Source organism: Nannospalax galili, unplaced genomic scaffold, assembly GCF_000622305.1.
Source record: "Nannospalax galili isolate Female #2095 unplaced genomic scaffold, S.galili_v1.0 scaffold113, whole genome shotgun sequence".
Classification (NCBI taxonomy): domain Eukaryota; kingdom Metazoa; phylum Chordata; class Mammalia; order Rodentia; family Spalacidae; genus Nannospalax; species Nannospalax galili.
The window spans coordinates 7,463,986-7,477,399 of record NW_008335444.1 but is presented as its reverse complement, the minus strand read 5'-3'; the positions used below and the strand labels follow the sequence as shown (position 1 = coordinate 7,477,399).

Here is a 13,414-nt window from a genome sequence, read left to right as displayed (position 1 = left end):
AACTCCTTTTAATCCCAATTTATCTTTTTTAATTTTTATTTTTTAATATTTTATTATTTTTATTTTATGTGTATGAGTGTATTGCCTGCATGTGGGTAGGTGCACCTGTGTTGTACAATGCCTGAGATCAGAACAGGGTGTCAGATCCCCTGGAACTGGAGTTACAGATGGTTGTTAACCACCAGGTGGGTAACCGGGTCCTCTGTAAGAGCAGCTAGTACTCTTAACCACTGAGCCATCTCTCCAGGCCCCCTATTTTTTTAAGAGACACAGTCTCATTAAGTTTTTCAGATGACCTTGAAATCTGTAATCCAAGGGGGGTTCTTGAACATAGGGGTCTTGCCTCACCTTACTGAGTGGCTGGGATTACAGAACTGTACAATTCCTAACATCAGGTTTTAGTCCAGCTGTCACTTCTTTTTCTGTCTTTTCGGAAAAGGATCTTACTATGCAGTCCAGGCTGGCCTCTAACTAACTAGGTAGCCCAGGCTGGCCTCAAACTTGAGATCTTCCTGGGTCGGTCTCCTGAGTACTAGGATTATAAACATGCCACCATGCCTGACTTCCTTTGTTTTCATATGTGTCTGTGGTTTTGTTTCTGTATAAAATGACCCTAGTTTTATTTGTTTGTTTTTTGGAGGTTTTGTTGTTTGTTTGTTGTATTTTTAGTTTTGCTTTTGTTTTTGAGACAGGGTCTTACTATGTATCCCTGGCTGGCCTAGAACTTAGTATGTATAGACTGGGCTGGCCTGGAACTCACAGAGAACCATCTGTCTCTGCCTCCTGAGTGCTGAGATTAGAGGTGTGTACCATGATGCCCAGTTTAACCCTAGTTTTCTATTTCTCTTTAACTCAAGCACTTTTATTATGCATAGTACAAGTGTCTGCCTACTATTTTATGTGAGTCCTCTTACAGGTTTTATCTGAGCATTTGTATATTGAGAGACATCATGTCTTATAAATTATTCTTATGTTCCTTTTTTGTGTGGCTTTGAGTTTTCAAATGATATTTGGATGTCAGTTATATAATCTGTCAATTTAACGTCTAGATTGAGAACACTACAAGGGGTACTTGCCATAGCAGTGCTGAGAATCACCCTCTGCAATGAAGAAAAGACTATCAGAGATGATCTACCCCTTCTTTGGGCTTACAGAGCAGGGAAGGACACATCCACTAGAAGCCCTAAAGCCAAGTGGCTAGCTTTGCCTCCCCATAGCTCAACCTCTCAGTTCCAAGCAGGACATTGCTGGGGAAAGTTGAAACCTTTGCTGCCTAACTCCGTGTGGCATAGCTGCCTTTGGTTTACCTAAATCTGACTCCCCCTAGGTCTGCAATAGGTTTTACTCAGATGAGCCTTGGCCCTGGCATCTTCTATAATTACTAGCCTGGAATCAAAACTACTTTCAAAATGACTTTAGCACATTCTCAAAGAGGCACATCATTCCAATACTTCCTATAACCTTCACCAAAACAAGTGAGAAACCAGGCATGCCCCAGACCCCACTCCTTGCATATTCAGTCCAAGTTGTGCAGAGGGGGGAGCACTGAGCTCAGCCTCTGAGATGAGCTGGAGGGGACTTGGTGGGTGTTAGCTACAGAACAGGTCTGTGTCTTTAAGCAGCCATTTGTGTGTGAGGAATGTGGAGGGATGGGAGTTAATGATTTACCAGCAGCTCCTTCACAGTTGCCAAGGGTCAGCTTCCTGGGAGCATGCCCAAGCTCTGACCTCTTGGCTCACCACTAGGTAGCAGACCCAGAAGCCCCCCTGAAGCATGATCTCCATCACTGAGTGGCAAAGTAAGTGGAATGACTGGTGGGAGGGCATGGGGCTGGAGTCAGGATCCCTGCTAGGGTGGTGAGCACATGCTCTTTCCAGCTGTCTCCTCCCCTGGGGACCTACAAGTGCGACCTCTGGAACCAGCAATTGGAAGCTTCTACGTTGGCATCCCAGAGGCAGCAGGCCATGGTGGGTGTGACTCCTGCCTTGCATGATGGGGGCTTGCCCAGATACTCAGGCCACGGCAGGCAAGTTCACAAGGCAAGCTAAGCCCTTCCCACCCAGGGTTCTGAGAAGTAGGATTCAGCACAGGGGACCCAGGAGGCCTCTGCCCACTTAGACATTTTCTCTCCAAACCCTCAAGGTCTCTTGTAGCCATGGAATTATAGCCTCACTCCAGACATCTCTCCTTTTCCTTTGGGGGTATGGGTATAGGCAGCCCACCTTCTGGGAAAAGTAGGATGTTCACAGGGAGGGGTAGAGGAGAGCTGTGGGCTTTATTGGGGTAAGTTGCTTAGCCTCTGAGCCCACGTTCTCCTCAGTGGAACCATGTGTCCCAAGCACTGTGCCAACAAAGAGCAGACAACTGAGAATGGAGCAGGCAGGTCCCTACTTACCAGAGGGGGAAGGCAGATCATTAGCTTATGAAAGAGTGATCATGTAGCATGTCAGCCAGCAATAAGAGCCTCCCACCAAAAGCAAAACAGAGTAAGGGGACTATGGAGTCTGAAGTAGGGGCATATGTTTCATACCCAGTGGTCAAGGAAGGCTTTGCTGGGAAGGGCCCTTAATACAGAGGCCTTCAGGAAGTGAGGGAGCAGGCCCTGCAACTATCTAGAGGGAGAATGTTCCTTAAAGAGGGGACAGCAGCACAAAGGTCCTGAGGCACCATATCCGTGGTATGTGAGGACCAGCAAAGAGGCTGGTACAGCTGGAGTATCATGTGTGGAGGGGGAGCTTAGGCAGGGGAGAGCCCTGAGGGCCAGCCCATGCCCACATACCGATTTCCCTTTTATCTAATAAGGTGGGGAAGCATTGGAGGGTGTTGTATGTGAGAGGGAGAATCTCTGCATTGTTAAAGCTCACTCCAGGTGCTGGATTGAGAATAGACTGTAGGGGAGCGGCCAGCAATATAGAGACCATTCTGAGACAAAAAGAAGGCAGGAGATGATATGGGCAGTGCAGAGGTGGGAGTGGTCAGGAGGCAGGGTGTGGGCGGGTGCAGAGGAGGGAAGTGGTCCTGTGTATCTTTTTTTTTTATTTTTTAAAATTTATTATTTTTATTTTATGTGTATGTGTGTATTGCCTGCATGTAGGTAGGTGCACCTGTGTCGTGCAATGCCCAAGGAGGACAGAAGACGCTGTCAGATCCCCTGGAACTGGAGTTATGGACAGTTGTTAGCTGCCATGTGGGTGCTGGGATTTGAACCTGAGTCTTCTGCAAAAACAGTCAGTGTCCTTAACCGCTGAGCCATCTCTCCAGCCCCAAGTCCTGTGTATCTTTTGGGAGGAATTTTCTGGCAGATGGGATGTAAGCTATGAAGGGAGGAAGACTCAAGAATGCCTCCCCTGTGCATACCTGGCCAGTGAGCAGGAAAGGCTGTGGAGGTGGGAAGCAGGAGCCATATTTGAACAGGCTTGGTGTTTAGCTCTGACATCCAGATGAGATATCAGGCCATGGGGGATATGAATCTGGAGTTCAAGAGAGACCTGGCTGGAGAGAGGAACCTGAGAGTCAGCAGCATATGACTGGTGCTTAAAACCATGGGAGTCCTTAGATCCCTGGGGCACAGCCTCCCAGCCCCCCACCCCCCAGAGCCTTTGGGTACAGATGATGCTGTGGGAGCTGGCCATAGATTTTAGCAGTACCCCTGGCCACCTACGGATGCCAGTAACCACCCCTGCTACCATGTGACAATCAAAATATCTCCAAACTTTGCCAAAACTGCTTCCCCAGCATCCACCCCCACCTTGCAACCCAGGGAATAAAAAGATAAAAAATAACTGGGGCCTGAGCCTAGGAGCATGCTGACATTTTACTAAGCTAATTAACCTTCAAGTATAATAATATGCTCTTACCAACTATGACAAGCCCTGTGAAGAATGATGCTTAGTCCTATGAAAGGGAGAAGTGACAGAGCCAGATGTATGTCAGACAGTGGGACAGGCTTCCATGAGGAGCTGGCATTTGAAACCTGAAGCAGGAGGAGGGGTGTTCCTCACAAAGAAACTGAATATACAAAGGTCCTGGGGCAGGGAGGTTTGTCATAGCAAGAGTGAAGGGCAGTGGGATGAGGGGAGTGTGGTAGGCCAGTAGGAAAGAGAAAGGAGAAGTTCGAGGCCCCATTATACAGGATTTGTAAGCCATGTGTAAAGGTCTCTGCTTCAATACAAGAGGTGGTTTGAACAGGATGCAGTATGATCAATGGGGTGCATTTTCAAGATCCTTGAGCACTGTGTGGAGGACTGGGAGGGTAACAAGCAGAAGACTAATGGAGGTTGTACAGAAGTCCTGGAGAGAGATGAGGGTGACGTAGCAAGAGTAAGAAGCATAGCAGTTTTCAGATATGTTCTGGAAGCCGCAGCAACAAGATTTATAGGCAGATTAGATGGGGAAGGTGGCACAAGCAAGTGACTTGGCAGACAGTGGTGACAGAGACACTCCAATACGAGGTGACTGAAGGACTGGAAGAAGGAAGGCTGATGGCAGCCTGTGGTGTGCAGACTGCTGGGGAGTCAACAGCCAAGCAAGCAGTGGGATCTCATGAATCTTGGATGAGAGGGACAAGTGTCACACTGTCAGCACACACACATTTAAAAACATGGGAAGGTGTGTGAAAACAATGAGACAGGAGCTGGGCCCAAACCTGAGTGAGGCAAATTCCAAGAGAAAGAGAGAAGAGCAGGAGTTAGCAAAGGAGGCCAGGAGAAATGGCTAGCCAGTAGGAAGAAATTCAGAAATAGCATGGAAGCCAAGAGAAGGAATTTCAATCAAGGAGTGGCCTGCTGCCGCCTGCCGGGGACTGGCACCTGCCTGTAGATTTGATAACATGGAAGTCCAAAGCCAGAGCATTTTCTGCAGTAGACTGGATTGTTAAGGACATTTTTTATAGTCTCTAACTGTATTCAAGGCCTGATGGGCAGGCAGCAAACCCTGTCAGTGTTGTTTGGTTTGTGAAATGAAGTTAGCAGCAGCGCCTACCTCACAGGTGGTTATGTATGTTAATTGAGTTAAGATGCCTGGTGCAATGTGAGCATCAGCTCTCCATCACTACTATCAACTCTCCTGTTTCCAAAACAATTCTGTCTGAAAGTCATTTGGTGGGGTGCCCAAAGTGGGGGTGCCTGAACCCTAGCCAATGGGCAGAATGTTCCAAGGTGGGGCAAGGAGGGTGTTCTCAGGGGATTGAGGTAGCATGGAGGGGTCCAGCATGCCAAAAATACATCTTCATTGACTGTCAGGTTGAAGTGGGCTCACCATCTAGGCTGCATAAGAGCATATCGTCACATCTGGTGACTAGCTCTGCCTGTGAACTTGATTGTGAGGAAGAGACCAGCTACAAAATAACTAACCTGAATCTTCAGAAGGTCAGGTCATGTCAAGTACAGATTGTGGCACTATTCCAGACTTGAGAGACCAAAGGGAGACAGTTCAATGGCATATGGCTATGAACTATGTTCTTTTCCTGTGAATGGTATTACTGGGACAAGTGGGTAAAACTTGAAATAGGTCTGGGGGCTAGACAACAGGAATATATCAATGTTCATTTCCCAGTTTCAACCTCTGTAACTTGGCTGTCTGGAGGGCAGAAAAGACCTAGCACCTACTCTCAAGGAGCTGAGGAAAAAGATTCATGGTCATGCACTTATAACTATTCTGCACACTTGTGATTGTTGAAAAGAGAAAAAGACCAAATGCTGGCTCACACCTGTAGTCCTCAGCTACTTGGAAGTCTGAGGCAGCTCATCTGAGCTCACGAATTGGAGACGGGGAAGGGGGTGTGAGAGGATTTTAGAGAGAATGAGTGTAAATCCTCTTTGCACAGCATTGAGGCAGAGAGACCCATCCACCTGTTCCAGGAGATACTACTTTGAAGCAAAAAAGATACTGCACTTGGCTTCAGCTAATGCATTCTGAGAAGCTGGGCTCTGGTCAGTCTGGCTTTGGCTTGTCTGCAAAGGCTGAAGGCTGTGGGATCTTCCTGGCAGCAGTCTGGGAGCTACAGGGCCCAGGAGGTAGGGACTAGACACAGGATGACACAGGACCCTGGGAGACCCAAAGCTGATCCGTGTGAGGCCCAGGGAGGTCTCCACTCTCACTAGGTGGAGCCCTGGGGAGCCAGGCCTTGCTTCCTGCTTTCTGCTCTGTATGTGCGACAGCCCCGATTGCAGCAGGGGGCGTGCTGCCCCCTCTGTCTGGATCATGGTAGCGTTGCCTACAGGCACTCTGTCATTCCTGAGACATCTATCTGTATGACATCCCATCCTGCACCCACAACCCTCTCTGCCATGGCTGCTGCCCTCAAAAGAACTTTGGGTACACCCCCTAACTGGGCAATTTGACTAAAGCCACTGACCTACAGCCAGAGAAAGAAGTGTTTTGAAGCTGTGTGTGAGAGACACACTTTCTGACCCCTTTCTGTGAGTTTTTGTGCTCCACTGAATGCTGTGACCCATAAAGAAGTCTTTCCCTAACACAGGAAAATTCTGGAATTGCACAAGCCCTTGAAGAAGACTATAGAACAAACAAAACAAAACAAAACAAGAAAGAATATTACACAAACCACTGTAAGAGAAGCAGGTCTAAAGGTCTAAGATAAGTGAGAGACGAGCAGGGCTTGGTGGCACATATCTGCCATCTCAGCAGAGGCTGAGATGGGGATCATGAGTTCCAGGCCATCCTGGGTAATACAGTGACACTCTGTCTCAAGAAAACAAAATAATTGTATGTGTGCATGAGGACATGAGAAAACACAAAGAGTGTTTTGTGTGTTTGATTGATTGATTGTTTAGTTGGTTTAATTTTGTTGAAACAGTTTCACTCCATAGCCCAGGTGGACCTCAATCTTATGGCAATCCTCCTGCCTTTGTCTTCCAAGTTCTGGCTTCACAGGCATGTGCTGCCACATCTAGCTTTATATTTTGTTTTTTTTTGTTGTGAGTCAGGGTTTCACTTTATAGCCCAGACTGGCCTTGAACTCATGATCCTCCTGCCTCAGTGCCCCCCACCCCAAGTATAGAATTGTGGGTGTATATCACAGAGTTGGCCATGAATTCTTATCTGGATCATCTTGGATTCTCCATGTCTTAGGACCTTTACCTTCTTAGAGTGGTTCTCAGAATCTTAATAGGGACTCAAGGTAGCCCCAACTACATAATGGCCTCCTGACCCACTTGTTTCTTGGGGAGAGCAAGCCACAGTGAATCAGGAACAGGAACGGATAGACCTGAGACCCACAGCTTCCACCATTTTCCATGAAAAGAAGGGTACAGTGACTCAGAAACTACACTGTTTATTAAAATGAAGCTTTTCTTAAGGGTGTCCAGGATACACATGCAGACATTTTAATAAAACAAGAAAGAAAGCCCAAATATAATAACTACTAAGGGGCACAGAGGAAAGGGTGTGGAATGAGATTGGAGTCATCATGGATATTTTTCTGGCAAGCTGATAGGAGATACTTTTATGACAAGCACAAAAACTTAAAACACACCTAGCACGATGGTGTATACCCATAATCCCAGCTACTCAGGAGGCAGAGGCAGGATTACAAATTCAAGCCAGCCTAGGCTACAGAGCAAGACTCTGTTTCAAAAAGAAAATGAAGAGACAGTGTAGCACCAGACTAGAACATTTGTCTGGCACACACTATAAGGCCCTGGGTTCGACCCCAGGACTGCAACAAATCTTAGCATCTTTATCATTCACATTAAAGAAACATGATGTCTTCTTCTCCATCTACACAATTAAAATAGGTAGGTGTCTAGCTGACCAGTTCCTTGTATCTGAGGGTAGAAATATCACCCAATATGGAGACAGAATACAAGCTTCCTCAGGTCTCACAAGGACTGTGATCTGTTCAGCTATCCTGGGTTTTAAGTGGTTTAATTCAGGCTGGCACTGTTGTGCATAGAAGGAAATAAGCCCAGGCAGACTGGGAAGGATAGTCAGGGACCTGCTTAGACCCTGTCTCTAAAACCAAGGCAGGACTGGAGAGATGTCTCAGTAGTTAAGAGCACTGGCTGCTCATGCAGAGGACCCGGGTTCAGTTCCCAACACCCACATGGTGACTAATAATCATCTGTAACTTCAGTTCTCCAGGGGATCCAATGCCCTCTGTCAGCACTGCATGATGTGGGTACACTTACATGCATGCAGGCAAAACACACACATAAAAACCAAAACAATCATAGGCTCCTGCAGAATCTCAAAGACAGATTTTTGTACCTGTATTCATAGTAGCATTATCACAATAGCCAAAAGGTAGAAGCAATTCAGATGTCCATCAATAGATGACTGAGTCAACAAATGGCAAATATAGTGGAGTATTATGCACCCTTATAAAAGAAAGAAATTCATACATGCTATAACACAGAAGAACCTTAAGAACATTGTAATAAGTGAAATAAGCCAGTCACAAAGATCAACTATTATATGATTCCATTACTATGAGGTTCCTAGAGTTGTTGAATTCATAGAGACAAAGAGTAAGGTGGTGGTTATAATGGAGTGATGCAAGAATGAATAAGAAGTTAATAAGTTTAACAAGTACAGAGATTCGGTTTTGTAAGATGAGGTATGCTAGAGAAAGGTGGTGGTGGCAGTGATGGCGGTGGTAGTGGTGGCTGTGGTGACCCAAGAAAGTGCTTTGCAAGTCCACAGAACTGCATATCTAAAGTTACTTTGGATGCCCTCGGGAGGTGGAGGCAGGGGGAACATGAGTACAAGGCCAGCATGGGCTACAGTGTCTCAAAAACAAAAACAAAAAAACAAAACGAAAAAGAAAAGGGTCAAGATGGTACGTTATTTTTCTTTTTAAAAATGTTTTATATGTATGAGTGTTTTGCCTGCATGTATGTAAGTGCACCCAGAACAGGGCATCTGATCCCCTGCAACTGACGTTAAGGACGGTTGTTAGCCATCATGTGGGTGCTGGGAACCAAATCCAGGTCCTTTGCAAGAGCATCCAGTTTCTTAACCATTGAGCCATCTTTCCAACCCATAGAATTGTTTGTTTTTTTTTAATTAGAACAGAGGACCCAGATGTGGTTCCAGCACCATGTGGTGGTTAACAACCATCTGTAACTCCAGTTCCAGGGGCTCTGATCCCTCTTCTGACTTCCATGAGCATTACATGGTATGGGTGCACTTATATACATGCAGACAGTACACTCATATACATAAAAAGAATAAATAAAATATTTAAATAAATAAATTAGTACTTTAAAAGATTTATGTGTGTGGTACCAATGGAGGCCAGAAGAGGGCATTGGAGACCCTGGAGCTGGAGTTACGGCCTACTGTAAGCTGCCTGTGGGGGCTGGAAACCTGGGTCTGCTGAAGAGGAACAAGTGTTCTTAACAGTCAAGCTACCTCTCTAGCCCATTTTTTATTTTGTTTTTAAGCAAAACAGCATAATGAAAGTTCATTTGTTGCCTAATCACAGAGTCAACAAGTCACATTCACAATTCCATGTGATGTGGAAGGCTTCAGAGCAAAGGACCCTCAAAGGGATAGTTGTGTCCATCCCATTGGGGTGGGGGTGTCTGATACAGATATCAAATGCCCAAAGTATAGCCTTTGACCAAACAAGGTGCTCAGAAGGCTCCAAATTCCTGCCTGGTACTCACTGGCTTCCTGAGCTCTGTGGCCTCAGAGGATACCCTTGGATATTGCCAGTGGGGAGAAGCACTGTAGGTGGGGTGCACCCTGTGAGCTGTAGTTAGAAGAGGGCAGGGGATGGGGCAGTATCAAGGTCACTGCTGCAGAGGGGCAAGGTGGATCCAGACTGACACAAAGGAGGTTCCAGAGTTGGGAGGTGAGCACAGTCCTAACTGACAGCTTCTGTTTTCCAAGTGGGAGCTCACTCAGTATCAAGAGCTGAGGGTGGGAGTTTTGAGAACAGAGATGATGTAGAGTTTTCTAGGAGCCATCAAGGCCCTGGGGTTGGGGCTCCTGAACTTTCAGTCACACAGGTCTCCTTGCCAGGTGTGGCCCCCACCTGCTCCCAGCTACAGAACACAGTTGGCCAGTGGTTGTAGCCATCCAGGGCCCCAACCCCAAAATGAGTACAGAAGGCAGCAGGAGGAAGTGTGAGGATGGAAGTGGTGGGCAAGCTTTCCAGGAGCTGAGTAAATTCCTATGTATCCTCCTCCCCCTGTCCATCCTCAGCCCTCTCCTGAGAGTACAGACACCGAGATTCCTGGGTGGAAATGGTGGGAGCCAGGGCATCTGTCCTATGTGATGGGGAAAGCTCAGGCTCTCTTGCCCCTTGCAGAGATTGGTGTGGGCATCACCGGCTTTGGCGTCTTCTTCATCCTCTTTGGGATACTCCTGTACTTTGACTCGGTGCTCCTGGCTTTTGGAAATGTGAGTCCCCCATGCTGGGTACCTCTCCTGCCCCAACCTTCTTGAGGACTCTTTGGCCAGGAGGGTCAGCACCATGTTCATTCAGATCATGCCTATCCAGGGTGGATGAGGGATCCAGGGGGTAGACAGCAGGGCCTTTGTACATAAATAACCTGAGACCTGGATTCTTACAACAAGCTCTGAGTGAGGCCCTGGGGGCTCCATTATGAATTAGACCTTTGTCCCCACCATTGAATCCCTGAATCCAGTGACTGAGGAGGGAAAATCAGAGTAAGATAACACTTCACAATGAAACAAGGGGCTAAGAAGAAAGGGAGGACCAAAGGACTTTGGGAAGGAAATCGGGGAGCTGTAAAACTCTCACAAGTGGATGGAACAGCCGAAGACATGGGGAAGGTGGCAGTGAGGGTTATGGAACATACTAGAAGAAAACCAGAGAGTTTAATTTACTGGGAGCCTGGGCCCTCATAAAGGAATCATTAAGAACCACGCTGAAGGCTGTGGCAGGGCCACATAGTGGAACTCCTGCAGGGTCTGTGGGATTCTGGGCATAACTCCCTAACTTCTGTAGACCCCGGTCTTCGCCTCTGAAAACGCGAGGATCCCATTCCACCGCCCACCTCCCTGGGAGTCTTAAATAAGGAAGAACTTGGAGCTGAGGAATTGAGTGGGAAATGAAAGGCCTTCAATTTCTCTCCCAGCTCTGGGATTCTGCGTCACTGCTGGGTCACCCCACTGATAGGATCCCGAAGAGTGAACAGTCCTGCACTGGTCCAGGCCTGAGCCCTTGAACCCTTGGGGGGGTTGGGACAGAGCTTGTACTCACTGTCCTGCCTTCTTCCCGACCCACAGCTGCTGTTCCTGACTGGTCTCTCCTTCATCATCGGCCTGAAGAGGACATTTTCCTTCTTCTTCCAGAGGCATAAGCTCAAAGGAACCAGCTTCTTCTTAGGGGGTGTGGCCATCGTACTCCTGCGCTGGCCGCTGTTGGGTATGCTCCTGGAGGCCTATGGATTCATCAGCCTTTTCAAGTGAGTGCCATCCTTGTCTCCCTCAGTACACTGAGGCTCAGGGTGAAATGACTTTGTCAAGATTCACCCATGCAGGACACTGGGGATTCACTTCCCAGTCTGGCTGCCTACAAGCTCTGTGAAGGATCACACACTTCCAGTCAGGCCTGGCCAGTTTGAAAGGCAAAGGCAGCTGGGGCAGGGAGATGCAAAAGGCCATGCCAACCCAAGCATAGCCTCCAGTCAACATCCATGCCCAGGCCCCAGCAACTGGAGTGGGTGCTCCCTACCCCATCTAGGGAGAAGAACACATCAGGTCATAATAATAATAATCAGGAGACCAAGTCACAAAAATGCATGTCTCCTAAGCTTGGCTTTATGTGAAGTCCTATGACATAGGTACAAATACTGCTAATCACATTTGACAGCTGCACTGGTTCAGAGAAGTGAGAGACGTGCACGGTGCCAGTAAGTGGTAGGGCCAAGATGTGATTGCAAAACACCCAGCCCTAGACCTTCCTTAACTATTTCATTCTCTTAGTAGAACCTGCCTGCCCCCTTGGCCCAAGTACTGCTCTCCAGGGAGCCGGAACTTCAGTCTTTAAGTGGGGGGATATCAGTTAGTCTTGTCATGTAGTGTGCCATAACTGACTCTTTTCCTCCCCTCTGTTTCTAGGGGCTTTTTCCCTATGGCCTTTGGCTTCCTGGGAACTGCAGCTAACATCCCCTTCCTGAGCATGGTGAGTAGATGAAGCTTGGGACTTGGCAATGGGATTTGGGGGAGGCACGTGGTTAAAGGGCTGCCTCAGGTGCTCTCCTTTGAGTTCCCCCCACCCCGGATTCACTATCTTTTCCTTTCTGTTCCTTCTCCATTGGTAGACACAGAAGAAGTGAGGCCCCGCTAAGTAGGTGTGCCTAACTAATGTGTGGGTATAGATGGAGACAGCCATTAACAGCTCCCCAGTCAAAGAAATGGCAGTTCTAAGTGACTCACCCATAAAGTGTCTGAGACTTCTGGACACTTGGTTAAATCTGGGCCACAGGTATAGATAAAATATGTGATGGCCAGTAACAGCAAGAAAATATGTGATAGCCAGTGACAGCAAGAAAAGTGGTGGCAGAGTCTGTCCTGTCCCCACCCCATCCCTGAAGCACCTGACAGAAGCACAATGCGATGCCTGGGATGGGCCCAGAGGCCAGCGCCTGCCAGCTGAGCATGCCCTGCCACCCCCTCCACACATATGCAGCATGACTCCCAGCTCCCAAGGCCAGCTCAGTAATAGCCTGGACATTGAGTCTGCTCTCTACTCTTTGTCTGGAATAATGATTCTTGGCTCCCACAGCTGTCCCAGAGGCTTCAAGGCACCAGCTCAATGGTCTGAACTGCCAAGATGAGTTGCTTGAACTTGGATTGTTGTTGGAGAAGATGGAACGGGAATTGGTGCCACCTTCATGCAACAACTCCCCTCACCCCACCCCCACCCCAGCACTGACTTCACTTTCCATTACACTTGGGCCTCTCCAAGGATAGAGGGAGCTGAGTGACTGACCTCAAGCCCTCAAGTCTTCGGAAGAGGTGGCCAGGAGCAAAGATCCTGGCCCTGAGATCTGACTGGGGCTGGCAGCAACATTCCCAACCTAGATTTATGCGAGCAAGTGAAGATTAAACTCCCAAGTTGTGTGTCTGAAACTCGAAGTTGGTGTCTCCAGCCCAGAAAATCTACTCCAGCCTTAGGGAGAGCCTGCAGCACCCCTACCATTCCACAAGGTGTAACTAAGAGTCAGGCCATGACTTCGCTATAATTTCTATGTTGGTATTTAGCAGTCATAAGAGAGTGATAGTATGTATCTAACCTCAGTTAGACAAACCACGGGGACTAACTCCAGGTAGCATCAGGAAGGGTGTTTCAACCATGAGGAGACTGTTTTCTACCCAAGGGTGAACAGTGTCCTTGCCTTCAGAGAGCCCAGCCTGACAGAGGAGCTGGTCCCTGTCCTAGGGAGCTCCTCATCCCATGGTAAAAAGAGTGGTTTTT

General features: G+C 47.8%; 1 protein-coding gene across 2 annotated transcripts; it reads left to right on the top strand.

Moving 5' to 3' along the window:
- Positions 1–1,695: 1,695 nt before the first annotated feature.
- Golt1a (golgi transport 1A) lies at positions 1,696–13,068 on the top strand. Of its 2 annotated transcripts, none has more exons than XM_017797436.2 (5): positions 1,696–1,798; positions 10,277–10,368; positions 11,287–11,399; positions 12,055–12,118; positions 12,722–13,068. In XM_017797436.2, the coding sequence occupies exons 1-5, from the start codon at positions 1,774–1,776 to the stop codon at positions 12,758–12,760; spliced, it is 333 nt and encodes a 110-aa protein (XP_017652925.1). In that variant the 5' UTR covers positions 1,696–1,773; the 3' UTR covers positions 12,761–13,068. The 2 variants fall into 2 exon arrangements, with proteins under 2 accessions (XP_017652925.1, XP_008828596.1); XM_008830374.3 differs by having other exon boundaries at positions 11,221–11,399.
- Positions 13,069–13,414: the final 346 nt, after the last annotated feature.

Bases quoted from the DNA above. Each gene is read 5' to 3' on its own strand.
- Golt1a (XM_008830374.3), top strand. From the start codon at position 1,774: ATGATCTCCATCACTGAGTGGCAAA. The intron at 1,799-10,276 runs GTAAGTGGAATG...TGCCCCTTGCAG, and splicing joins CTCCATCACTGAGTGGCAAA to AGATTGGTGTGGGCATCACC. The intron at 12,119-12,721 runs GTGAGTAGATGA...TGGCTCCCACAG, and splicing joins ACATCCCCTTCCTGAGCATG to CTGTCCCAGAGGCTTCAAGG.